Source organism: Gossypium hirsutum, chromosome D04 (assembly GCF_007990345.1).
Source record: "Gossypium hirsutum isolate 1008001.06 chromosome D04, Gossypium_hirsutum_v2.1, whole genome shotgun sequence".
Lineage (NCBI taxonomy): Eukaryota > Viridiplantae > Streptophyta > Magnoliopsida > Malvales > Malvaceae > Gossypium > Gossypium hirsutum.
Window position 1 is genome coordinate 393,455 of NC_053440.1, and position 24,955 is coordinate 418,409.

Below are 24,955 nucleotides of genomic sequence, written 5' to 3' on the forward strand. Positions count from 1 at the left end.
ATATATAATCTTAATAAATTAGGTAATCACGTTTCAAACCTTAAGATGCCATGTCATCATACCTTAATAAAATCCAAATTCAGGGATCAAATTAAGAAAAAAAATCCAAGATTCTGAGAGTAATATGAAACAAAAAGTTTCAGGGACCAGAATAAAAAAAGTGACGAAATTGAAGGACTAAATGTTACTTATTCCTTGATATAATTGACGTGGCGAAACTTAGATGGAGATGGCCATGCCAAGGCAATGACGTTATCCACACACTAGCTTCTATAAATACACCATCTGTCATCCCTGACTGGGTTCTTTCGACTTCTCTTTCAACTTCCAGTTTCTCAGATCAATTAGTTTTCTTTCTTTGTAGAAAAGGTGTGATCTTCAATTTAGCCATAAGATTACTAAAATTCGAAACCATAGTCACCCATTGGATTCAAGATTTTCTATTTTGTTTTCTTCTTTTTTTCCCCGAAGTTTTGGTTTAAATTCTAGGGTTTTCGATAGTCACCCATGGGTGAACGCAAAGTGGAGGATATGTCGTTGTCAGCTCTCTTCGAACAAGCTCGTAAGATCCATCTTACGGTCACGGAGTCCGGTGCTGATCAGGTACAACCTCTTCTTATGCTTGATTCATTGTTCTTTCGACGCCGATCTGATGAATATCAATTCCATGGGTTCCGCAGGATCTGGTAAAGAAAGGATGCGAGGTGCTGGAGAAGTGCGAGGACATGATAAGCAAGCTAGGGCTTTTCTCATCCAATGAGACCAAAGATGATATCAGCACCAACAATCTCAAGTACCTTCTGGTAATCATCTATGTTTTCATTTCGTTTTTCCTTATATAACTTATACTTAGTAACTTAGTATCTCAATTAAGCTTTCTTTGAAATTTTGATTCTTAGTTCTGTAATTACTTATTCTCTCTCTCCTTAAATAACTTGGGAGTTATTCATTCTTCATTTTTAGAATAATTTGACAAAGTAGTAATGGCTGTAATTTAAGTAGTATCTCAAGTTCTAACTGTTGTTTTACCCTTCAGGTACCGTTTTATCTGGCAGAGCTGACGGAAAAGCTTGCGCAGGAGGAAAGGATTCAGATTCTCAAGATTTCGCAAGCTAAATTGAAGGTAAAGTTTGGTTCTCAACGTGAATTCAAAGTGTGGTTGAATGCTCATTTTGAAAGTTTTGCCTTAAAGATAATATTTAACGAATGTTGCTCTTGTAATTATTTTTTTATTCTGTTAAAAGTTTTAATTTATCTTTTGTTCTCTTTTATGTCAACTGGAATTTAATGAACTTATCGTGTCTTCTAGGAATTCATTTCATTTTGTGAAGCAATGGAACTTGTACCACAGGAAGAGTTGGAAGCTTCTGTGCAAGGAGCTTCAAATTCTTTTGCTGACCGAAGAGCTTTGAAGGTAGTAATATTTATTTTTGCAAACAACATGAAAATTTGTCATTGTTTTATTCATTCCAGATAGTTGAGTTGAATGAGTTGCTTTTGTGCCTGTTTACAGATTGCTCGTTTTAGACGCCAAAGGGCTGCAGAGGCAAAACTTACAGAAATAAAGGAGCGGAAGGAGCGGCGTGGACGTTCAACAAAAGCAGCTACCTTATCCACTCCTGTGGAGGTTGGAGAGGATGATCTGCTTGATGATGATGGGGAGGAGGAACGAGAGGTTAGTTTTCTGCTAGAAATACCTTCTAAATGAATTTAGATGTGGTGTTACTGTTAAGACTTCCCTACTAGACGTCAAGCTTGATATTATCTTGTGAAAATCTGTGAATACATGGAACTTGTGGAAGGTTTGCATGTATTGGTGACAAGGAATCTCTTGGCAACTATTTTACTAATTTTTTAAAAATAAAAATCGTATGTAGCAAAGCATTAGTTAAGGCTATTTTCTAAGGTTACTTTTGAACTGTTTTTTCTTTTTTTTTTTTTACTTCTTGTGCTTTTGCTCATAAATCAGGCACTGAAGGTTTAATTAGGGCCCTTAATTGATAAGGCTTCCCCTGAATTGTTTTATATTTATTTCCTGTGTTTGTAGTTTTATCATAAGCAAGTTCTCAATAGAGTTGTGATTCTGTTCTGAGTGATTGGAATCTAGTAGTTTTAAATGTTCTTGTGAGGTTATACTCACTAAGTTAGAATTGGGCTTTTTTCTAACTTGACTTTTACTTTTTTATGATGCTATAACTGTCCCCCCCCCACCCGCCCCGAAATCTGATGTAAATATGATATTTACCTACTGGATATTACTAGGACCTCCCGCATTACCCTTTGCAACTACGCATACAAAGGAAATATTGGCTCCATCTTTTTTACCTAAAATTATGATTATGTGCTTTTTACCTCATGAAGTCTGCTGCTGATACTGTAAATTTGGTTATTTTGTTGTCAGAATAAATGTATTATGCTTTGAAACTGAAATGATACACCTAATGCTTATTATTGAAGATATTAGCTGTTCTTATTGATTTGGCACAACTATATGGTATCCCTAAAAGAATGGCAAATTCCTTGTGCAGGCTTGGCTTACTACTATCTCATTGGCTATTTGTAAGGTTAGTCTTACATACATTTCAATAAAATCTGCCATGTAAAAGCTTAATTTTTTCCCTCATCATAGCAATAACTTTGTAACCACTTTATGCATGATACTGCAATTGTAGGCTTTTGATCTGCTTGAAATGCTGAAGAAGGAAGAGGAAATGCTTTCTGCAATAAAGGAGAAACAGCTCAAGGTATTAATCTGCTTAAATGATCTATAGCTTTAACTGTTGTATTCAGTACTTGTGCTTATTTTTCCTAAAAAAGGTAGTTGTCTGCCTTCTGAATTTTTTAGCAATGAGTTAGCTGAAATTTTCTACTAGAAGATTTAAAGCTTTGAGTAAAGCACAGCTTGTGGATTCACACTTTACACTCACTTAGGAGATGTAGATCATTACTTTTAAGATAAATTTTTTATGATGTTAAGCCTCGGAAGGGGACATCTAAATGTCCGGTGCCAAGATTGACACCGTTAAGCCCCATTAAGGAATTGGTTACTTATTTTTTCTGATAAATAGAAGAAACATTTTCCCCTGTTAGAGGCATCTTAGCCCTTAAGTTCATTCTCTAGGCATGCCACTTGGCCAACTGGCCTTTGACGTTGGAGCAAAGTGGAAATTCTTCTACAAATTTTCGGAAATATTTAACTAAATCGCTGAAGCAGAACATTGTTGTTTAAAGGATAAACGTTACTCGATTTACTGTAATCTTATCATTGCGTTGCTGCCCAACCATAACTTGTTACAATCTGCCATTAATTGGTGACAATGCTCAATTTCTTGTGCATTACTCTGGCCAGTGCAGTAATGTCCAGCTTTCCGGTAGCTTGTGATGGAAAAGATTAATATTTTTTTTTCTTTTTTTTGAGTTTCAGAAATTAAATGGCTGTCTGAAGGAATCATAAAATTGCTTCTTTATATTTCTACTCAATTTTTGACAGTATTTCTGATGAACCATTTTCATATTATGGATTGATGGTTATTTCTCTTGTATTTCAGGATGGGGAAAAGGAATTTTCTCAGGCTATCCTTGATGATCGCACCAAGAAAGCAGAGGCATGGCATCGTGATGCTGCAGCTCGTGCACGGTATACTCAACCTGCGGCACCTATTACTTGTGCTACATTTGCTCAAGATGTTATTGAAGGAAGGGCAAATGTATCGCAAGCACATGACCACAAACACCAGCCAATGATCTTTGGACCACAAAGCCTTATAGGTGGGAGCCTAACAAGTGAAAGGGAAAGGATGGCAGCACAGGTTTTCCAACCTGCTTATCGGTAAATCCCTGTCCTGAAATACTACTACTATTTACTTTCTGTTTTATTGTCGGGGATGAAGGACAGATTTGGGCATCAAATTATGTTTTTGTTCAAACATCTTTCCATGTTATCCCTTCCCTAGAATGTTGTGTTTCTTGTATGCATTGTTTTTAATTACTAATAAAATTATCTTGTTGTAGGATGCCAACTATAAGCATCGAGGAAGCTGGTCTGAGGGAGATGGAAATGATGAATAAGTGGCAGGAGAGGAATGCAAAAATGTTTGAAGAAGCTAACTCAGCATGGTACAAGGACAAACCAAAGATGGGACCAAGTGAAGATGATGAAGACGATGATGCCGCCCAAGAGAAGGCACGAGCATGGGATGACTGGAAAGATGACAATCCTCGAGGTGCAGGCAATAAAAAGCTTACTCCCTGCGGGTGAAAGTGACAAGTAGTTCCCATAATTCTCTTGCAACGTATTCTTTCAGGCCTACTAAATGTGGTTTTAGGAATGTTTCTTAAATATTTTATTTTGCTTATAGGTTTTGTTCTTAAAAGAATTTTGTTTGTTTGCTTTGGACTATACATAAAATGCATACATCAACTTGATTGTATGTAGGTAATCACCTAGTTGTCAACTTAGTATATTGTATTCGGCTTTAAGAAAATGTTTAGTGCCAAACTTTGGGACTGATAATTATATGAAAAAACAAGCTTGAGTCATGCTTGAAACATAAGAGATGTCATGGTAGATATATCACCTGTCAAATGTGGAAAATAAGTCATTTCCAGCGGCACAAAATAACTGTCATATGACTCATTAAAGAATGCTTCCGCATCAGCCATTGACAAGGAAGCAAAGATCATGGTAACAGTTCCATTTATCCAAGAGATCCAACCACAATTAGGACAATTAACCAAAAAATGGTAGTAGCCACGACTTTCAAAAACCTTGCGCCTAAATTCGTTGCTATGATTTCTGCCTTAACTTCTTGAATTCCAAAGTTCTCAAGGCAGCTTTGAATTCCAAAATTATGTAGCTTCATATATTGTTGCTGCCCACTTTGGAGAAAAATACAACAGCATACTTCGAAGTTGAGGGAGAGCGTTAATAAGATCCTTGAGATCAAAGTTGGGTTGTCAAACACTCGTAATCAGCATGTAACTCCATATATGGTGGTTACTATCAAATGATCCATATTACCAAAGCTGAAACTCATGAATTGTGTCCAAAAATAATTTCCGGGCAAGGCTTCATTGTCAAGAACCAAATGACCCTCACCAAAAGATTGACAACAGTATTAGGGATTCCAAGGGCTTGAAAAATTGAGAAGTCAACATCGACCCACCAAAGTACTCCTACTTTAACTTCAACATAAATGAGGTTTACTTTTTTTCAGATTCAATTCTTCCTCCTAAAGAAAGACAACCTCGAAACCTTTGAAGGCAACCACCAATTTTACCTTCTCCATGGACAAAATCAAGTACAAGGTCAATCGACTTAGCAGCTTCAGGGTAATGGCCTGTAGCCCATTTGTTAGTAGCATTGTATTGTCCCAACAGGAAATTATCAAGACTAAATACATGAACATAAGAACCCGATCTAATACTATACTTAGTTCTAAATTCAAGACTGATTTGAGTAGCATGAGAAATGTACCTTCCTCCGGGGTCAAAATCTATAAGAATCACACGAGGAATGTACTTACCAACACAATCACTGTAATGCACATTGATAAACTTTGATTTATGATAGGATGGAGGAACTCTGTTATAACCTTCAGTAAACTCATATGGTACCCGCCTATCACTTCCCAGATCTTGTTTCAATCTGTTCTTGCATCTTCCTTTTAGGAGCTTTTCAGAATATGGAACCATTATTTCAGGCTCTTTAAGCTCCGTCAACTCGACCCTGGATTCTTTAAAATCTTTTGAAATTTTTTATTGTGCCATGGGCTCAAAATCTTCTGATGAAGTCTTCTCCTTCGTCATATGATTCTGATTTTCCTGATCAATTTGTAACTGATCGTCATATCAATATATCCATCAATTCAATTCCAAATTATGTTTAAAAACAAAACATCAATAAGCAACCAGTTTAATCATTTTCATTAAAGTGTTAGTTTAGAGGTTACCCATCCTTCCTTTGTGTGCAAAGAGCATCTAAATTTATTGTGCTTTTGCTCCACGTTCCTCCAGCACACCTACAAGATACATTTACTTGGATTTTGGTATCCAAATTGCTTTCGTCCTTGAACATTAGTCACAAGGTCTCTTGTTACTTTAGGAACATATACTTGCTTTATTTTATATTTAGTCCTTTCTTAATAGGAAAAGTATGCGTAGTATGACCATGTTCACACTTTTCCATATTCAAAAAAGAGATTTCCAAACGATTTCATTTTCCTTTTTTAAGCTCTCAAATTTCATTTTCAACTCAAAATTTTCTTTTTCAAAAAATTCAACTATCTTTTGGAAGTCTCAAAATTTATTTTCAGTTTTTCATTTTGACTTTTCAAATCAATTTTTGTTTTCAAAAGAAAATCATTTTCAATTTTGAATTTTTAGATCATTTTCTTGTATTTAGAATTCATGGTCTCAAATTCCAATACTAACTCATTGAAAACATTTGTAGCTCATCAAAAGAATATGAATTTAAATCATACGAACTAAAAGATACCTCCTGCTCTTCAAGAGCCATAAAACACATCACATTTGGATTCGTGGGGAGACTTTCACTTGATTGCTCATCTTTGCTTTCCTCATTACTTGAGCTTTCCTTCTCACAAGGCCTCTTAGTCTCATTTTCTTCCTTCTTGTCTCCATAAATGTCCTTAAGTCTATCCCATATTTCTTTGGCACTTCCACACGAGGAAACTTTGTTGAAGATTTCTTCACTCATGTTGCACACATGTTAACGAAATAAACAGTAATGTAAAATATTTATTTAAATCACAAGATCGAACTAGAATAATATAGATATATATAATTTGAAAAATTAAATTGGAAATAAAAACTGGATTGAAATTTTTATACTCATAAGTAGGCAGAAAAAACAGACTGGTAGTTAAGGTTTGTTTTTACAGTTTCCTTAAGACAGATTCGATTGCTCCTTTGGTGCTAGAGAAACGTTGGTTGGTTGTCTCCCAGGATACAACAACGAGATGAGCACGGCAGTAGCACGATTGCAATGATCAACGAACTGCAACCTTGCTAAAGAAATATGCAGGAAAAGATTCTCGAAATTATTGCAGGAAAAATAGAGAAAAATTTCATGCGTCTCCTTCCTGCAAATGATTTCGGTTTTAAAAAATTTGACTAAAAATAAAATTACGTATGAGGCTAAAATATCTGCAGGCCTAGAAGGGTCCGATCAGCCCGAACATTTTGCGTTGCCCATGTCGTGCGAGTGCACCCCCAACACACCCTCCCTACGTGTGAGGGAGAGCATTAGTTTAATCATTAAATAACCACCAAGTTGGTTCATACATATAAACATATTCCACACTTATCTAACCAATGTAGGACTAAACTTTCCATTTTCCTCAACATATTTCACAAGTGGCTTACTTTAAGCATCAATTTTTTATTCAATACTCAACCATTTTGAGCATATGATATACCATTATAAAGGTCTAATGGGGTAGAATATAAAACCATAATTTTAATAACCAAATCTCCACCTTTACTAATCAAGAATATGCCTAAAAGCTTCCAAAAATCTATTGTTTCCAACAACTCATAGCACAAAGGAGTGTGTACATAGCTTTGGAATTGGATTGAGCCTTGGTTATCATTTTCATCCCATCTTTCTTCCTCATTGGGTATCTCCAATGGACCTTTTGAGATTATCCTCCAAGCACCATAATCAAATGTTTGGACAAAGATTTCATCCTCACTTTTCAATTGGAATGGTTTTCTTCGTGTAGGAGTGGAGGAGGTATGATGGAATGGCCTTTTTGAAAAGTTGTTGGCTTTGACTCAAATTCCATCTAAACTCAATATTTTTCGCCTCAAATATTTTCTCTTGATGGTTAAACCTTTGATGAATAACAAGCTCTAATACCAATTGTTAGGCCTAAAAATACAATTGTTAGGCCTAAAAATACTAAGATAGGGTGAATTGGTATTTTAAAAATTTTTATAAACCTTTCTAAATGATAAGGAAAGGGAAGAATGGCTTGGACAATTCGATTTATAGTAATTAGACTCCAATTGCCTACCTCCACTACCTTGGTATACCTCAACCAAGACTTTCCAAATTTACTATGCTTGAATTACCTTTCAAGGAAAAGGTATAACATTTACAATCCCTATCTTTTTCACAAGACTAAGATAGAACTTTCCCCAAGTTTTTATGGCTTAACCAAAACCCTTTCTATTTTTTGTGGCTCAACTAAAATTCTCTACAAATTACTTAAGGTTTTAGGCTTCAAAAACCTTAAGTTAAGTAACCTTTTGTAGGTAGAAGAAAATATGTAAACAATAAAAGCCTCTCAAAGGTGTGTGTTTACAAGTGTTTAGCTCTCAAAGAATTGAAATGAGAATGATAAAATGATCTAACAATAAGCACCTAAGAGATATGTACAAGAGAAAATTAAGAAATAAAGAATTTGATTTTTTTTCTCTTGATTTCTATGTTTTGATGTTCTTGTCAAGTGTCTTCAAGTGTTCTTGACTTGAATATATACCATCTAAATGATTTTTGGACGTTTGGAGCCATTGGAGGAATTTATTTCACACATTTAACAATATGTCTCGAGACATATAACCCTTGTCTCGAGATAGGAAGAACAAATATAACCATTGGAGCATGAGGTCTTGAGACACAATAGGCATGTTCGAGATAGTTGACCATATGTCTCAAGACAATTGCATATGATTATCTCAAGATAAGGCTCCTCTAAAGCATACCTTAGCTTTGATGTTGGTTAGTCTCAAGACAATATGGTTTTGTCTCGAGACAAAATTGAGAACCTTAAAAAATGTGGTTGAGAAACATTTTAAAAGACTTAAGGGCTCCCAAAAACTTTTGTAGAAAGTTTAAGTCAAGTAGAAACTTTGTTTTTGAGTTTGTAGTACTTGAAAATATATTTGAACAATATTAACCCATTAAAATCCAATGGTTATAAGATTTATTTAAAAAAGTTGACCACTACTCTTTTATTGAGTCGGTTTTGTTCCTTTTTAATAAATAATTTATAATTTAAACATTTTATAACTTTTTTATAATTTTTTAATAAATTTTATGATATTTTTAAATTTTTAAATGGTTTAATTGATTTTTTTTTAATTTGTTACTAACACTTTTTTTTACTCTTTAGCCTTATTACTTTAAAAAATTTCTAATTTATTTTCAATAAAAGAGTAAGGGCCAAATTGAATAAATGTGTAAAGGTTGAAAGCTAAATTTGTTATTATACCTTATATATGAACACCAAATTTTAACAAAGCAATTGTTTTACTCACTCATCTAATATACATGAGCTATATATGATACAGGATATTTTCTAATTATTTTACAGTGAAAAAGTCATATCAATTTATATAGAAAACCATGATAAATAAATTAAATTAATTTTTTTTCCATTTTTACTGATTGGTGTAAATCACCGTAAAAATAAAACTAGATTTGTTGTTATACAAAAGAGGGATTAAACAAAAACAAATTAAAATAAGATCACCCTACATTAAATAAATCATCATGTAGAGAATGAAGGACTTCATCCGATGGTTGCATGAACATAAATTTTCCCAAAGGTCTTGAGAAAGTCATTTTTGCCAAACCATTCGCTATCTTGCTAGCCTCTCTGAAAACATGTATTAAGCGAATAGTGCAGCTAGGCTGGATAAACTTCTTGATGCTATGATGATTATATTGTATTGTTTTAAAGAGGTTAAAAAAATTAAACTAAAAAAATCAGTTAAGTGGAAAATAAACAACTTTATGTGGTCTAAAAGTTATTTAGATTATATGGAAGTTAAAAGTAGTAACTGTATCCATCCCAATAATCCAAGTATTAATTTACTCTTAGTAGGCTGATTAAACACGCGTCATTTACCATATGTAACAAAACCAAGCTTGAGTAAATTATAAATCAATTAATCTCAAATAATTCCTTAAACTAAGCTTTTTTTATTTAGAAGGTCAAGTAAATTCTAATACCCGAATTTTTTTAGAAAAATAATCATACACGTAAAAAATGGGCATATATCCAATCCAAAGTACATCAAAATATTTTAAAAATTAAACATAACGACAAGGCAGTAATGTCTTTATTACTCCGTTTGTAAAAATTACAGTGGTACTTTTGTAATACCAACCATATAAAATTAAAATGAAAATAAGTGCATTTTGCAAACTAATTACTCTTATCAACAAAGAATAGCTAACGGGAGCTTATACCCAGAGGGGGAGGAAAAAACATAATAGTGCCTACTTGTATGTCCTTGCCCCTGTGAGAGAGATGTATAGAATTCACATAATGTACGGCGGATCAATAAAGGCCCACTCAAAAACCTGCTCGTATTGAATGGCAGCATTTTCCCAGGTGAAGTCCTTTTGCATGCATCTTCTCATCAATCCCTCCCACGTTGACTTGTGATCTCTGTACGTCCTTATTGCTGTTTTTAGCGCCTGCACTCGTGAAAATCGAATTATGTCAGTTTAGAAGGCCACATGAGAAAAAAAGAGAATTCGCAGACCCGCCATTGCTAAACTCGTATAAAGGTGCCAAATAAATAGCATTTAACTTACATTTAGCATACAGTCTTTTGTGAGCGGAGAAAAGGTCCACCTGTCAGCACAGTTCAAACCATTGTAAGAGAAAAACTACATGTAAGTGAAACACTTACTAAAGATATGTCGGATCTCCAACACTCGCCCCTAACTCCAAGTAATATCTTGGTTCTTTTGAGATCAATGCAGTTGCATTCTTTAGTGAAACATCGTAGATGATTTTACAGAATGTTTGAACCACAACTGAAATCTTAACTAGGGATTTGTTTATCTATTTTGATTAAACAACACTTGGATTACTACAAAATTTTCAACTCAGTAAAAGAATTTAGACGTTATACACCATGTACTAAGTTGACGAAAAATACAACGGTAAAGACTGCATACCCGGTGCCTTCACCTCTACCTTCTCCGGCGTACGGATTGAAATTCTCTACTGTGTCCTGAATGAGATTAAGGCAGAGGCATGTAATGAAGGTCAATCTGATAAAAGCAAATGACACGAGATAGCTACTGTTTTTAACTCACTCTAAGTCCTCCTGTGGCATGAACTACAGGGACAGTTCCATATCTCATCGCATATAACTGATTTAGTCCACAGGGCTCGAATCTTGAAGGCATCAATAGTATGTCACAGCTGCTCAATCCAATACAACAACAACAAGATGTTTATTGGTATCTTTATTAACATGTTAAGAATAAATAGAAGTTTCTGATTACCCTGCAGTGATCCTATGAGAGATTGGAACACTAAATCCAACCCAACCACGAAATTTATCTCTGTAAGTATTCTCTGCTGATCTCATCCAGTCTTCGTAAAGTGGGTCCCCAGAGCCAAGCATTACCTAAAGAAATTTTGGAGTTTAGTTCTCCTGCAAGTTACAAAAAGAATAACTAGAAAAACAGCAGAAAAAGGTACAGAGAGGCCAAGAGGCAGCACCCTAGACTTAAATATTGTCAAAGAACATGTGCATATCAGTAATGCACCAAATTACCAAGGCCCGAGCAACTAACTAGGTTCATACTCCAAATTACCAAGTACATTTCAATTTCAACTTAACTAAATCACCAGATTCAATACAACTTGAGGAAGAATGATATTAGTATTGAGGACCAGCTTAAAATGCTTAAAAGAGTCATGGTCTTCTACAAGGGCAAATCTTCTTTTTATCTACTTCGACACTAGAAAATATGAAAAATACCCTTCAACCCAAAAAGGTCGCCATGATATTAACTAAAGGGAATATATCCTTGAATACACCATACAAATTAAGAGTAGTTCTGCTTTGCGCTTATTATGGTTGTTAAATAAATAGAAAAGTCACTTACAAATTGTAGATCATCTTCCATAAGTTCTGGAATTGCCCAGTGGATCAGGTCAATGCCTTTCTGGTAGTCCAGTCTCCCGATAAATCCAATCTGTAAATACGAGCTTAGTGAGACATGAAGGAAAGACTTGGTTTTTTCACTACCAAGTCTTCCAACACAAAGTAAATTCTTACCAAGGGACAACCAGGCTTAATTGGAAAACCAAGTTCCTGTTGGAGAGCAGTCTTGCATTGAACCTGAAGTTTACATTAGTTCAGGATAAGAATTCAGAAGAGCAACTTTTTTTGCTATGAACAGAAAACCAGAAATTAACCACCTTTCCAGATAGAGAAGCAGCAGAATAATGGAAAGCAATATGCTCATCTGAAGATGGATCCCATTCAGCAATATGAATGCCGTTTGTAATTCCTGATCATCATTGAATGTTCAGGAAGAGTCGGGTTAAAGAATATCTGTAATTCCTTCAGAGACTAAACATGATTGGAGAACACAAGTTCTGAATGCCCCACACATGATCAATGCATGTAATTTTCGATATAAGTGAAGCATATGGACAAAACTAAGACCTAGATAAGGGCCATACTAAAATGCAGATACCACTAAAAGTGGGATGTCACATTAAGTTGTGTATGAGAATTAACCTTCACAGCATTTGCATGTGCCTTGGCCTAAAAGCCTTTAGAGTTGTACCAAATGACATAAAGGCCGCATTTTATTTGAAAAGTAGAGAAAATGTACCAGTCAGAACACTCCTCCGACTGCTTAATAGCTGATTTAAACCATATCCACCTTCAACAGTTGTTATTTCCCATGCATAGCCCTGAAATTAACAAAATATAGTCAACTAAAGCCATCTTATGAAAATACTAAAACTGCAAGCTGTAGTTCAAACTTATTAAGTAGAGGATGGTTTTTACATTTTAGTTGCAACTAATTCCCATACAGGAAGCTCAGACATTCAGTGGCTCTTCAATCAGATTTACATGATATATGATCATAACCATCAAAATAAAATGTAACATTGTAGATTCAAAGAATTAACAACATTATATATCAAGAGAGATATAAATGTACCATAAACAGTAGAATATGTAAATAAATTACCTTACTAACGGTAAGTATTCGATCAGATGTCACAATGGCACCCTTTAGAATATTGACAGCCTCTCCTGTGTCAAGAGCATGTGTCCTTGCCCATGTAGGAAACACCCATTCCAATGCCCCATACCAGTTTGAAGGCAATCCCAAATTCTTAAAGGTTGCTGCAGGTTCCACTCCCTTTCATATAGAAAACAATATATCTAAAATTATTATTTCAGAAATGCATGCAATTTGATCTACAAAAGTTCAGTTTAACCACTTTTAGAGAGAATGAAAGAATCAAGAACAAAGCAAAAGGAATAACAATGTGGAAATTATCTACCTGATGAGCAAGGTTATGAATTACAAGGACGCTCCGAGCATCTTTATAAACACCAAATGGACGGTATTTGGCAGCCAAAAGCCTGAAAAATGTAACATGTAAGATCAGCAGTTCCAGAAAGACTGCAAACTTTAGGAATCGAGTGTAATATGAAGTATCAAACTAATTCATTGGTAAAACTTATGCTTTCTAATACTTGAAATAAGGTCTGAGTATAGCAAATAGATGCAACAATAAACAGGCAAAATCTTACACCGACACGAGACCAGCATGCCAATCATTGACAAGGAAGAGACACTTCTCTCCATAGGTATACCCTCCCAATGGAAGCACTAATGGAGCTTCACATGCTGCATGGCAAAGTAAAGTATACCGAAACTGTAGAAAAAATTGTCATTAGTGAATAGAGAAGTAATAAGCAATTTCATATTCAACCAAATACCGACCAAAACTTTACCTGATTATCACCAAAAGCACCATGACTATCGCCATATGGATTTCCAGGTCTATGGTAAGAAGGATGGTCCACAAATACCTTATAATGTAGGGAAACCAATTAACATGGTTAGAGTCTTCTCCCACCAACCAACTCGACAAATAGATGAATGGAAGTTATTAATAAAAAACTAATTTCCCTCATGGTTCGCTAATGAATAATCTCTTTAATAACACATTCATGAGAGGAGGTTTAGATTAGAAGCAGAGATTAATTCTTACCCAATCAACACCCTCCCGATACTCATGGAAGAATGCAATCTCTTGTTCCCCTCCAAAACATTGTAGTTTGATGCGTCGATTTGCATCAAAGACATGTGCAAAATTTTCATCTGCAGACATACCATTCAGGTATCTTGGGGAGACAACCATGACTCTGTGTCCACGGCTAGCCAGCTCTATAGGCAAAGAACCACAAACATCTCCTAATCCACCCGTCTTTGAATAAGGCGCAGCTTCAGCAGTAACAAAGACAATATTGTAGGTTACTCTGGTTTCTATTTTTTCTTTTTTTATTTCCTCATCTTTGACTTTGGTAACAGTTGACACAACTTCAGCGTCAATGGCTTCATTGTCACCTATGATCCAAGTTAATAAACTGCAGTTAGCCACAGAAGGCCATTTACTCCTTATGAACAAAATACTGCTACAGATACCAGCTAGAGAAGATCAAACTAAAGTGGGCAAGGTGTAAGAGTCAAAGTAAACTCCGGAGCAACAACACAACAACAGTAATAAAAGATATAAATTTACACCTTAGATATTGTTTCAACATTATAAAAAGAAAATGAAAATGTGGAGGTTTAACAGACACGGGATAATCTAGAAAAGTGAAATAAAATTAGAAGAAAAACTTTGGCAATGACAAAATGGAAAATAGGACCATGCGTGTATTGTTTTAAGAGTTTCCAAATAGTCAAAAGTTTGCATATGACAGCCCCTGCAAGAATGAGTATTGCTGATGCAAAGATTGCCGGATCATGCTCGCAATGAGGTATTGTTAATAACCATAGATCCCAAATTCTACCAAATCCAAGTTTTCATATATGAATCTTGACCAACAAGAAGTTCAAGATTCATCAATAAGAACATCTTTCACTCAACTCTACTTTGATACACAATATTAATTAACTAAAGAAAATTTAATAACGAAAGAGTAATAAAAGCTATGAAACATGAACACTTCTATCAGGGAACATCCAAGTGTGGGACATGTATTATGCAACAAAATACATGTTAGACACATCAGGACATGTCAAAGAAAAAAGAAAAGGCAAATCAAACAAACAGTCGATGTATGATCAAAACACGGTTAGATACATTTAGACACACTTAGACACGCAGTTATTTATTTTATTTTTCAATATAGAATCAACAATGAACAATGCAGTTCTCAACTTCTCAAGATTTGATTTTTGTAATATTCAGGTTTCTAAACTTAAAAATATTTTCTACTTGCCTATTAATATTTAATTAAAAAGTACCAATTTTACATTTATATTATACCATATAAAAGTAATTATTTATAGATGTCCTAATCTTATAGAAACTTTCATATTAGAGTGTCTACACCTATATGTCACTATGCTTCGGAAAGTTAAGAGTAATGTTCTGAATATGATATTTATATTAATAAATAATGAAATGATTCGACACAAAAAAAAAAGAAAAATAATTAAAATATGAAATGACAAAAAAAAATACATGAACCTAACATAGATACGTGAATGCACCAAAATATACATAAAATTTGTTACTAAGTAACACATAAAAACTTAAACCAGTTCATAACAATTTAAACACCAAAAAGTAATACGAATACAATGTGAACATACTTTTTTCCCTTAAAGTGAACCACTATGATAAGCTATACAAAATATGAGCTAAAGCTAGATACACTACAAACACGACATGAAAACATAAATTATCTTCTAAATTGAATTATTCTAATAAACCATGCGATAGACAAAATGACACGAACACAACATGCCTATACGAGCACGATAAAATATAGGAACACGAACATATACAATAATAATATGAACACAATACAAAATACACAGACGTGATGTAATCGGCATAAATTATTAACCTGTAAAACATAAATAGATAATATTTAAAATAAAAAAATAGGGAAATAAATTAGATGTTCCCATGGGGTAGCTTTTATAGATGGTTACAGATATAGACAAAGTAGTCAATTTTGTTCCATGGTCCATAGATAGACGGATTGAGAGGGACCATCTGAACCTAAAATGCACGCAAACAAGGAATAGTTTGCCTGATGAAAGTGAAATACACGATTGAGTATTTTAGTTAACACTTGACAACGTTGTACTTGATTGGCCCCATTCCACCCCATCCTGGGTCAGAGAGCATGTGACTGATTTTACTTGTTGCTTATTTCATTTGCCTTTCCTATTTCTGCTTCAAGATTCTTTTTTAATGTTAATATCAGGGAAAAAAAGATGGAGTATAATATGATAAAATATGGAAAGTTCTAAAGTATTCTAGTAATCATTAAATAATACAGAATAAGCAATATCTTCTTCCAAACAAAAGCAGTATCGTCAAATGATCATCGTAACATTATAATTGAGCATCATTTTAATCTTGAATAGTATAAAAAAGGAAAAAATCAGAGTAACAAAAATACCAGGAATCAAGTTTAAGCCAATAACAGAACCAGAATCATCTCTGTCGATGCCCAGCATAAGCCCAGGCTTTCTGGGCTGGAAATAACATCAGAATTTTCTTCTCCTTCAATTGCACTAGAAATAGAACCTTCATTTCCAGATTTTTCAGATCTTATAGCCGTCAATTTCCTATTTTGAATATTTCTTTTCAACAAAGGACCGAAATCCAGTTGCCTAGCACGCCTAAAACTGCAACATTTACGAGACGATAATGCAATATTGGTAGATAATTTGCAAGACCATAGCATACGAGTTAGTTGAATAGACGCCATTGGAAAACAGGGAATTTTGAAAGAAACAGTGAAGGAATAAATAAATAGATGAGAAGAACACGAAAGGAATCGTGAAACAGGAAGGACCCGGAAAGAGCAAAGAGCGAAAGGAAAGGGAAATCCGGGAAAATAGAAACGACTGTGACTCTGGTAATAAATAAAATATCCAAAAAAAGGAGAACAAAAATCAAACTTCGTCCTTCCCTTTTTTATAGTGAAGAAGAAGCAGAAGAGTGAGAGATCCAGTAAAAGCGCGAAAGCCAAGAAAATTGGATGACCTGAGGAGATCCATATGGCAGAAGCGTTTTGCTAAAGTTAAAAGGACTTTCTCCATTGATGGAATAGAAATTCCCTACGTGTCAATCTAACAAGCTCTTTCACGTGAACTCTGCCTTGGAGCTTGGGACTACCGGTTTCATTTCATATATCAACCGAAATATGAGGTCAGATGGGTGGGCGGTTCTTTCCTTACCCCAAAACTCCCCTAACTTATCCCCACCTCCTAATTTGAATTAATATTTTTATCCAAAAATTAATCCTATATCTGGTTTCAATTAGATTCATCTCGAGGTTTTTGAGTTTTCCGAAAATGTATTTAAAGGGTCATTTATTAAATAATCAATCAAACTTTAATAATAATCAAATATTATTTTAAGATAGTGCTAGGATTTTATTTTCTGTCATCATCGAAAGTTAATTTATTGTGAGTGGCCTAGTTCATAGAAGGAAAGTACCTCTACGAATCAAGTTGTACATGGTGACGACCTATATGCCTTAAGCTAAGGTTAAGACTCCACCAAAGTGAAATGCTCACATCCCTTAGGTGGGTGATCGTGTGCTCTCCTATTGCAAATCAAGTCACTCACAACAAGGCGAGAGACAAAAGCATATTGTGAGTATATGCAGATCATAAAAGTTGTATTTAAAAAGAAATGTGTTTTGAAAAAATTACCTGTCTTGTCTTTAGGCTTGTACTGTACAACTATTAGTACAATTAAAACACATATTGTAGTAAACCAGAAGTTTACAAATCCAAATACATTTACTATTTGACATGACCGGTTAGGCCATCCCGAATCATTAATGATGTGAAAAACAATTGAGAATTCATGTGGTCATTCATTGAAAAACTAGAAAATTCTTCAATTTAAGGAATTCTCATGTGGTGCTTGTTTTTAAAGAAAATTCATCACAAGAACATCATCAGCTAAGTTGGTATAGAATCCCTTGCATTTTAGAATGTATTCAATGTGATATATACGGGCTCATTCATCCACCATGTGGATCATTTAAATATTTTATGATTTTGATAAATGCATGTAGGGGTGAGTATTCGATCGAGTTGAGTCGAATCAAGTCAAAAAATTTCGAGTCAAGTCAAGTCTAGTTAACGAATCCTATTGTTTATACTCAATGTTACATTTACACGGACCGATTATTTAACTAGTAGACAAAGTACAAGATTATTTAACTACATAAGCAATATAATAGTTTTGCCTTTTCACTTAATGGATAAATATTTATCAAAATGACATAGTTTTACTTTTTAACTTAATAGTTTTGACTTTTATCTTTAGAAAATGTAAATATTTATCAAAACAACATAGTTTTACCTTTTCTTATTTGGATTTTGCGGATAACTTGAATTGTGTAATACATATTCGAGTTAAACCAAAAATTTTTATTTTTTATTCGAGTTGGTCCGAATAACTCGATTAACTCGAATAATACGAACTATTTAATACAAAATTAAAATTTTTATCGAGTTTTTTGAATTAGATCAGATTTTGCTCACCCCTAGATGCATGTTTAAAAGGGTCACATGTATGTTTATTATCAACTCGTAACCTAGTGTTTGCGAGATCACTTGCGCAAGTAATTTAATTAAGGGCATAGTAAAACAACAAAAACAATGTACAGTAACTTTAATCTATACAAACAAATTAACCAATGATACCCCAAGAAGCACAAAGTGAAGCTTTAACAAGATAAGTTCTATTGATTGGTCTTCCTCCTAAGCAAGCCCGCACAATCTTTTTAATCTACACCAAGAAAACATTTTCAGTCAAGAAAGATGCACTAAAATACCTTTTGTTCCTCTGCCTCCATATCATATACAAATATGCACTCCAAGCAAGCTTGAGTATAACAACAAGCAAAGCCTTTCCTTTAAGTTACAATATCGCCTAAGCTAACTCTTGCTTCCAAGTTCCCACAGCCCTATGAATAGAGCAAAGGCGCAAAACTGACTACCACACCTTCCCTGAAAAACTGCACTAAAAGAAAGTGTGATGACATCTCTTTGCAACATCCATACAAAAAAAGCAATAAGTATCAACTGAAATTCCAAAAGCAAGCAAATGATCCCCGGTTGGAAGTCTATTAAGAATGACAATCCAAGCAATAAAAGAATGTTTGGGAATATGTAAAGATAACCATAGCAAACGTTGTTATTCTACCTTCATACCACGAGTTCTAATTGCCTCCCACAATCGAGAAGTACTCACTTTAGCATTAGCAAATTGTTGAGAAGTGACAGGAACCAAAGGCTTCAACTTAAGCATCATTTGTCAATTCCAACTACTCATTGAAGTAGGAGCCACATCTAGAAAACTTCTACCCTTTAACACATATTTACTAACCCAAGCGATCCAAAGAGATCCCTCTCCTGCAAGCAAGGCACGGATAAGCTACAAAATAAAAGCTTGATTCCATTCTATAACATTTTTTAGTCCCAAACCCCCTTAAAATTAAGGTAAACAAATCGCCTTCCAACAAACACAAACCTTTCGACCCAAGCCAAACTTTCCTTTCCAAAAGAAGCTAAGACAATATTGATAAACCTTCTTAAGAAGACTCTTAGACATTAGAAATTGGCGACTCCAATAGGCTTGCACACTAAAGATCACAACCTTAATGAGTTGCAGTCTACTAGCATAACTCAAGTGCTTAGTAGACCACCCTTGAATCCTGTCCAGAATCCTTTTAGTTAAAGTAGCATAGTCAAACCGAGATAGCTTTTAAGAAACAAGAGGAACACCAAGGTACCTCACTGGTAGCCTACCAATTTTAAAGCCTGTGCAAGTAATCATGAAAGCTAACTCCTCTTGAGGTACCCCAACAACAAATAATTCACTTTTAGAGGCATTGAGTTGCAACCCAAAAAGTAAGTAAAATTGCTGAAGAACACAATAAACACCAGCCACAGAATTAACAATACCATTAGAAAAAATAATAAGATCATCGGCAAACATTATATGAGTCAACCGCACTCGAAGGCACTTAGAATGATACTTGAAGAGAGCATTTATGGCAGCAACATCCAATAACCTGGATAACACATCCATTGCAAGCACAAAGAGGTAAGGAGAAAGAGGATCTCCCTGCCTAATACATTTCCTCCCTTGAAAGAACCCCATAAGGCTTCCATTAAAGGAGACAAAGAACCAATAAGTAGTTAAACAAACTTCAATCCACTTCAAGAACTTTTCAAGGAACCCTTGAACTCTAAGTATTGAAAGTAAAAAGGTCCAATGTAAAAAAATAAACGCCTTTTGAATATCAACCTTCAAGGCACATCTAAGAGAAATATGCCTTCTACCATACCCTCGCATTAACTTATGAGCCAACATGGTATTATTAGTGATACTACGCCCTCTAACAAAGGCACTCTGACTATTAAAATCAAAGCAGGCAGAAAAAGAGTCATTCTATTAACCAAAACCTTAGTTATGCACTTATAAACTACACTGCAACAAGAAATAGGCCAAAAATCCTTTACATAGCTAAGATTATCACACTTGGGAACAAAGGAAATTGAAGTAGCATTAAAGGCAGCCAAAAGAGTGCAGGATGCAAAAGAATACTGAACAACCTCAAGAAAATCAAGCCCTACTATACCCCATGCAGATTTAAAAAAGAAAGATGCAAAACTGTTAGAACTAGGGGCTTTCTCATTCCCTGCCCAAAAATAGTTGCATTTATCTCCTCATTGGTAATAGGGCTAGTTAACACACGATGAATATCGTTAGAAAATTTAGGTAGTAACTCCTGAAGCAAAAAATTTGGGCACTCAACAACATTAGAATCAACTGCGCCAAGAAAATTTTGATAAAACCCCAAAATCTCTACAGAAATTTGATCAAAAGATTCCAACCGATTACCAGTTGCATCAAAAAGAGAAGTAACAGTGTGCTTATTCCTCTTAACTGTAACAGTACTATGAAAAAATTTAGTGCTTTGATCCCCCTCCCTGATCCACTAAACCCGAGTTTTTTACCGATAAAAACATGCTTCGGCCTTTTGTAAAACCAAAATATCAGCTCTCACCTTATCAATATGACCATTTCTAACTAGCTCACCTTGCAACAAAGCAAGTTTCAAGCTCTCTAACTCTTTAGCCTTAGCCTTAACTCGAGCAAAAATATTATCAAAAGCCTCAGTGTTGAGCATCTTCAAGACAAGCTTAAGTCTCTTAAGCTTGGTAAATAAATTCAACATAAGATCACCTACCACAGTAGGCTGCCAAGATTCAGCAATAAGTTGCAAAAACCTATCATACTTAGCCCAAAAATTAAATATCCGAAAAGGCTTTTGGTAAGGATTGCACAAGCTGCTCCAACCAGACAATAAAAGGACAATGATTCGAACAACTAGGAGCAGCAAACTCAACTCGTGAATGAGGCAGAAACTGCAACCAAGCTACCTTAACAAGAACTCTGTGAAGCTTCTTCGCAAACGGCCTATCCAATTGATTATTAGACCAAGTGAAAAGAGGACCAAAATAAGCATGATCAAAGACTTTAATCTCTCTAACTAAAGCTTGAAAATTCTTCATATCAACAGTAAAAGACTAAGAACTATCGAAAGAAGAACTCTCCTCAGGCAAAAGCGTGACATTAAAGTCACCACCCAACAATCGTGGAGCATCACCAACATGGCCACTCATAGAACACAAGTGAGACCATAGCTTTCGACAAGAAACACCATCATTACAAGCATAAACAGCTGAAAAAAAAAAGACTTTCTAATGTTGCACTTGCACACTACATCTAATATATTAACCAAAGATATATAACACATCCACAATACAAGCACTCTTCCAACTAAGCCAAATTCTACCTTTAACAGCATAATCATAATTGCAAACACAATTCCACTCTTGAAAATACTTCTCCAAAATAACCGAAGCACTATTACACTTAACTCTAGTTTCCAACAAACAACAAACATCAATTTTCAATCTAGCTAACCTACCAACTACAAATTTTTGCTTTAGAGGATTATTAAACCCTCTAATATTCTAAAAGATAATAATCATGGAATACGAGGAAAATGTGTACCTCTTTTATCACTTCATTTTCATCGCCCTTTAGCAAGAGAATTGTGACAGCCCAAAATTGACCCTAGTCGGGAAGTGGTTTCGGGACCGCTAAACCGAGTCACCGAAAGGTTTGAATGTGATGTTTATTATCTAGAATATGTAATCATGAATGTGTGAAAATTTCAAGCTTCGATTTAGTCGATTGCATGTGAATTTAGTCAATAGGACTTATATGAGAAAATTTTAAAATGTGATAGGTCAATGCATGAGGACCTATTAGTGCATGTGGAAGAAAAAGGGGACTTGCATGTCAAATTCCCCCTCCCTAATATGTAGTGGCCGGCCATGCTATGGGTGGAAACATGTCACCAACATGTTGTGTTAGTGATGTATGGTAAGGAAAATAAAATATTAAGCATGATAATTAAAATAAATTAAAGAAAGGAATTAAACAATGAAAAGGAAGGGTGATGAAAAAAAAATGGTCTCATCCATACCCCCCCCCTTGTTGCCGTGAGTTGAGGAAAGAAAACAAAAAAAAATGTGTGTTCATTCTTGAACACCTTTGGCCGAATAGAGGAAAGAAAGGAAGGGGAAGAGCTTGAGAAAATCGGCTATGGTGGTTTGCTAGACTAAGGTATGTTTGATGTTGTTCTTGAGATGCATGCATGTTTTAGTAGTTGACTTGAGTTCTAAAAACCCATGGTTCAATTTTGTGGATTGATGATGATTTTGTGTTTTGCCATTGATGAGTGCTTGAGCTTTTTGATAGTTGTTGATGAAAAGTGAAAGATATGTTAAAGATTAATATGTTTTGTGTTGAAGTTTTTGGTGATTTTGAGTAGTTAGGGCTAAATTACAAAAACAAATTTTTGAAGGACTCAAAGGTGAAATAAATGAGATGTATGGACTTATATGGGCACTAGGAAGATTCGGCCCTTAAGGAGTGTGACCAAACTTTGTGTATTTTGTGTTTTGTGGAATAAAGACTAAATTGTGAAAGTGCGAAATATTAGGGGTAAAAATGTAATTTACCCATTTATGCGTTATTAGACTAAATTGAATGAAAATATGTTAAATTAAGGCTTGGCAAGCTAGCTATTAAGGTGAAATGCTAATGTTAGTATTTGATTCGGTAATAATCTGTTTGGGGACAGCAGCAGTAAGGTGATTTTGGAAAATCGCCATAATTTGTAGGAGTTGAATTAGAAGCTGAGTGAATTATGCCATTAAAGCTTGAAGAGTCTATTTTCTTACAAAAGAAACTATGAAAACAAAAGAGTTACCGATCTTGAGATATTTGAAGTATTGTGGGGCTGAGTCAAAATGACTACTAGATTCCCTGTTCTGTTTTTAGAAAATCATTATAAATTGTACAAAAATTATTATAAGATAAAATTTATATGCTTAGACTCCTTAATGAGTCTAGTTTCAAATGAGATCAAATACAACACATTTTGAATTCTGTAAAATGAGAAATTTGATTCGTAGTGAAGAGTGGTCAGAATAGTCAAACAGTGAAACAGGGGAAACTTTAAGAAAAATCTGGTATTGATTGGCCAAGCCAAAAATTCTGAAAATTTTATGGATGGAAGATATACGAGTCTATATTCAGGGGAAATTAACGGCTAGTGATTTGGAGTTTTGTAGCTCCAGTTATAAACAATTTAGCGACTACTGCTCAGGAAAACAGCTCGTAGTGAATATGTGATTTTGTTGTAAACATTAATGAAAATTTGCCAATGAGTTATTTATTGACTATTATAAAGCTTACTATAATCTATGTGTGTGAAAGTCAAATCAATATATATATTATTCTGAAAGTAATACTTGAATAGTCGATTAATGACTATTTTAAATTATTGATTTGGCTCAAGGAGTTAAAGGAGGTGAATCGAGCAAAGGCAAAGAAAAGGTTATCGAGTAGCCGAGTTGGAACCGTCTTACCCAACACGAGGTAAGTCATTAAGCATGTAGTTGGTATTATTTCAATGGTCATAATGTTTATGTATTTATGCTGAATGGAATGAATAAATATACATATATATATATGTGCATGTACGTATGTGATGATGAAATTGTTGAATGAAAGAAAAGAGGTAAGATGTACTGAGTTGTTGATCTCGGCACTAAACGTGCGGGATAACCATTTATGACCATGAGATTGGCGCTAAGTGCGCGGGATTAAATTGTACAGCACTAAGTGTGCGATTTGACTATGTTGCACTAAGTGTGCGAAATGAATATGATGCACTAAGTGTGCGAATTGACCATGCGGCACTAAGTGTGCGAGTTTGACTATGTAGCACTAAGTGTGCGATTTGATTATGTAGCACTAAGTGTGCGAGTTGATTATATAGCACTGAGTGTGCGGACTCGATATACATTCGTGAATCATTATGGACACTATGTGTGCGACACTATTGAGTCGATCGCGGACAGCGGATCGGGTAAGTGTCTTGAGTACATGGCTAATAGGTGCTATGCTTATACTTGGTGTTGAGCTCGGTAAGTTTGAACCTATGTGACAAATATACTTGAAGTCACGTACATAAAATTTATCGTAGGATGGGTGAAAGGCCGTTTAGTCGTTTGATTGTAACGAAAATAAATTGATTTATGAAAATGCTTCAATGTCCTATTGATGAGTATATGGAATGTGAATGCATGAATTGATATGAAATTGAATTGATAGGTTGGAGGAACTATGGTATGGTTCGGAATGGATGGAGTAATTAGCCTCGTTCCATTTTGTTTTCTCTTGTGATAATGTTATTGATGGATGGTAGTGCATAGCTTATGACTTACTGAGTTATAAACTCACTCGGTGTTCCTTGTCACCCATTATAGGTGCTGACTCAT

At 34.7% G+C, this 24,955-nt stretch overlaps 2 protein-coding genes and 1 long non-coding RNA gene across 3 annotated transcripts; 1 reads left to right on the forward strand and 2 right to left on the reverse strand.

Annotated features, from left to right (window-relative positions):
- The first annotated feature begins 302 nt into the window (after positions 1 to 302).
- On the forward strand, positions 303 to 4,550 carry LOC107938083 (PP2A regulatory subunit TAP46). The gene is made up of 9 exons (XM_016871133.2): positions 303 to 603; positions 681 to 803; positions 1,037 to 1,123; positions 1,310 to 1,414; positions 1,514 to 1,675; positions 2,529 to 2,564; positions 2,673 to 2,744; positions 3,549 to 3,829; positions 4,012 to 4,550. The coding sequence occupies exons 1-9, from the start codon at positions 508 to 510 to the stop codon at positions 4,256 to 4,258; spliced, it is 1,209 nt and encodes a 402-aa protein (XP_016726622.2). The 5' UTR covers positions 303 to 507; the 3' UTR covers positions 4,259 to 4,550.
- A 5,520-nt stretch (positions 4,551 to 10,070) lies between these two features.
- Positions 10,071 to 17,126, reverse strand: LOC107938077 (starch synthase 1, chloroplastic/amyloplastic). The gene is made up of 15 exons (XM_041091554.1): positions 16,459 to 17,126; positions 14,025 to 14,380; positions 13,765 to 13,842; positions 13,561 to 13,685; positions 13,308 to 13,389; positions 12,989 to 13,162; positions 12,623 to 12,704; positions 12,201 to 12,292; positions 12,058 to 12,120; positions 11,885 to 11,974; positions 11,276 to 11,400; positions 11,084 to 11,192; positions 10,943 to 10,998; positions 10,574 to 10,613; positions 10,071 to 10,453 (listed from the first exon to the last, which is right to left on the reverse strand). Exons 1-15 carry the CDS (start codon positions 16,514 to 16,516, stop codon positions 10,295 to 10,297), a joined length of 1,689 nt encoding a protein of 562 aa, XP_040947488.1. The 5' UTR covers positions 16,517 to 17,126; the 3' UTR covers positions 10,071 to 10,294.
- Positions 17,127 to 18,649: 1,523 nt separating this feature from the next.
- LOC121216195 (uncharacterized) lies at positions 18,650 to 22,140 on the reverse strand. The gene is made up of 2 exons (XR_005912298.1): positions 19,230 to 22,140; positions 18,650 to 19,041 (listed from the first exon to the last, which is right to left on the reverse strand). It is a non-coding gene; the product is annotated as an uncharacterized lncRNA (long non-coding RNA).
- Positions 22,141 to 24,955: the final 2,815 nt, after the last annotated feature.

Coding starts and splice junctions, on each gene's coding strand:
- LOC107938083 (XM_016871133.2), top strand. CDS start 508: ATGGGTGAACGCAAAGTGGAGGATATGTCGTTGTCAGCTCTCTTCGAA. Junction 2,565..2,672: donor TCTCATTGGCTATTTGTAAG/GTTAGTCTTACA, acceptor CTGCAATTGTAG/GCTTTTGATCTGCTTGAAAT. Junction 3,830..4,011: donor GTTTTCCAACCTGCTTATCG/GTAAATCCCTGT, acceptor ATCTTGTTGTAG/GATGCCAACTATAAGCATCG.
- LOC107938077 (XM_041091554.1), bottom strand. CDS start 16,516: ATGCTGGGCATCGACAGAGATGATTCTGGTTCTGTTATTGGCTTAAAC. Junction 12,121..12,200: donor CTGCTTCTCTATCTGGAAAG/GTGGTTAATTTC, acceptor TGTAAACTTCAG/GTTCAATGCAAGACTGCTCT. Junction 11,193..11,275: donor TCTCATAGGATCACTGCAGG/GTAATCAGAAAC, acceptor TGGATTGAGCAG/CTGTGACATACTATTGATGC.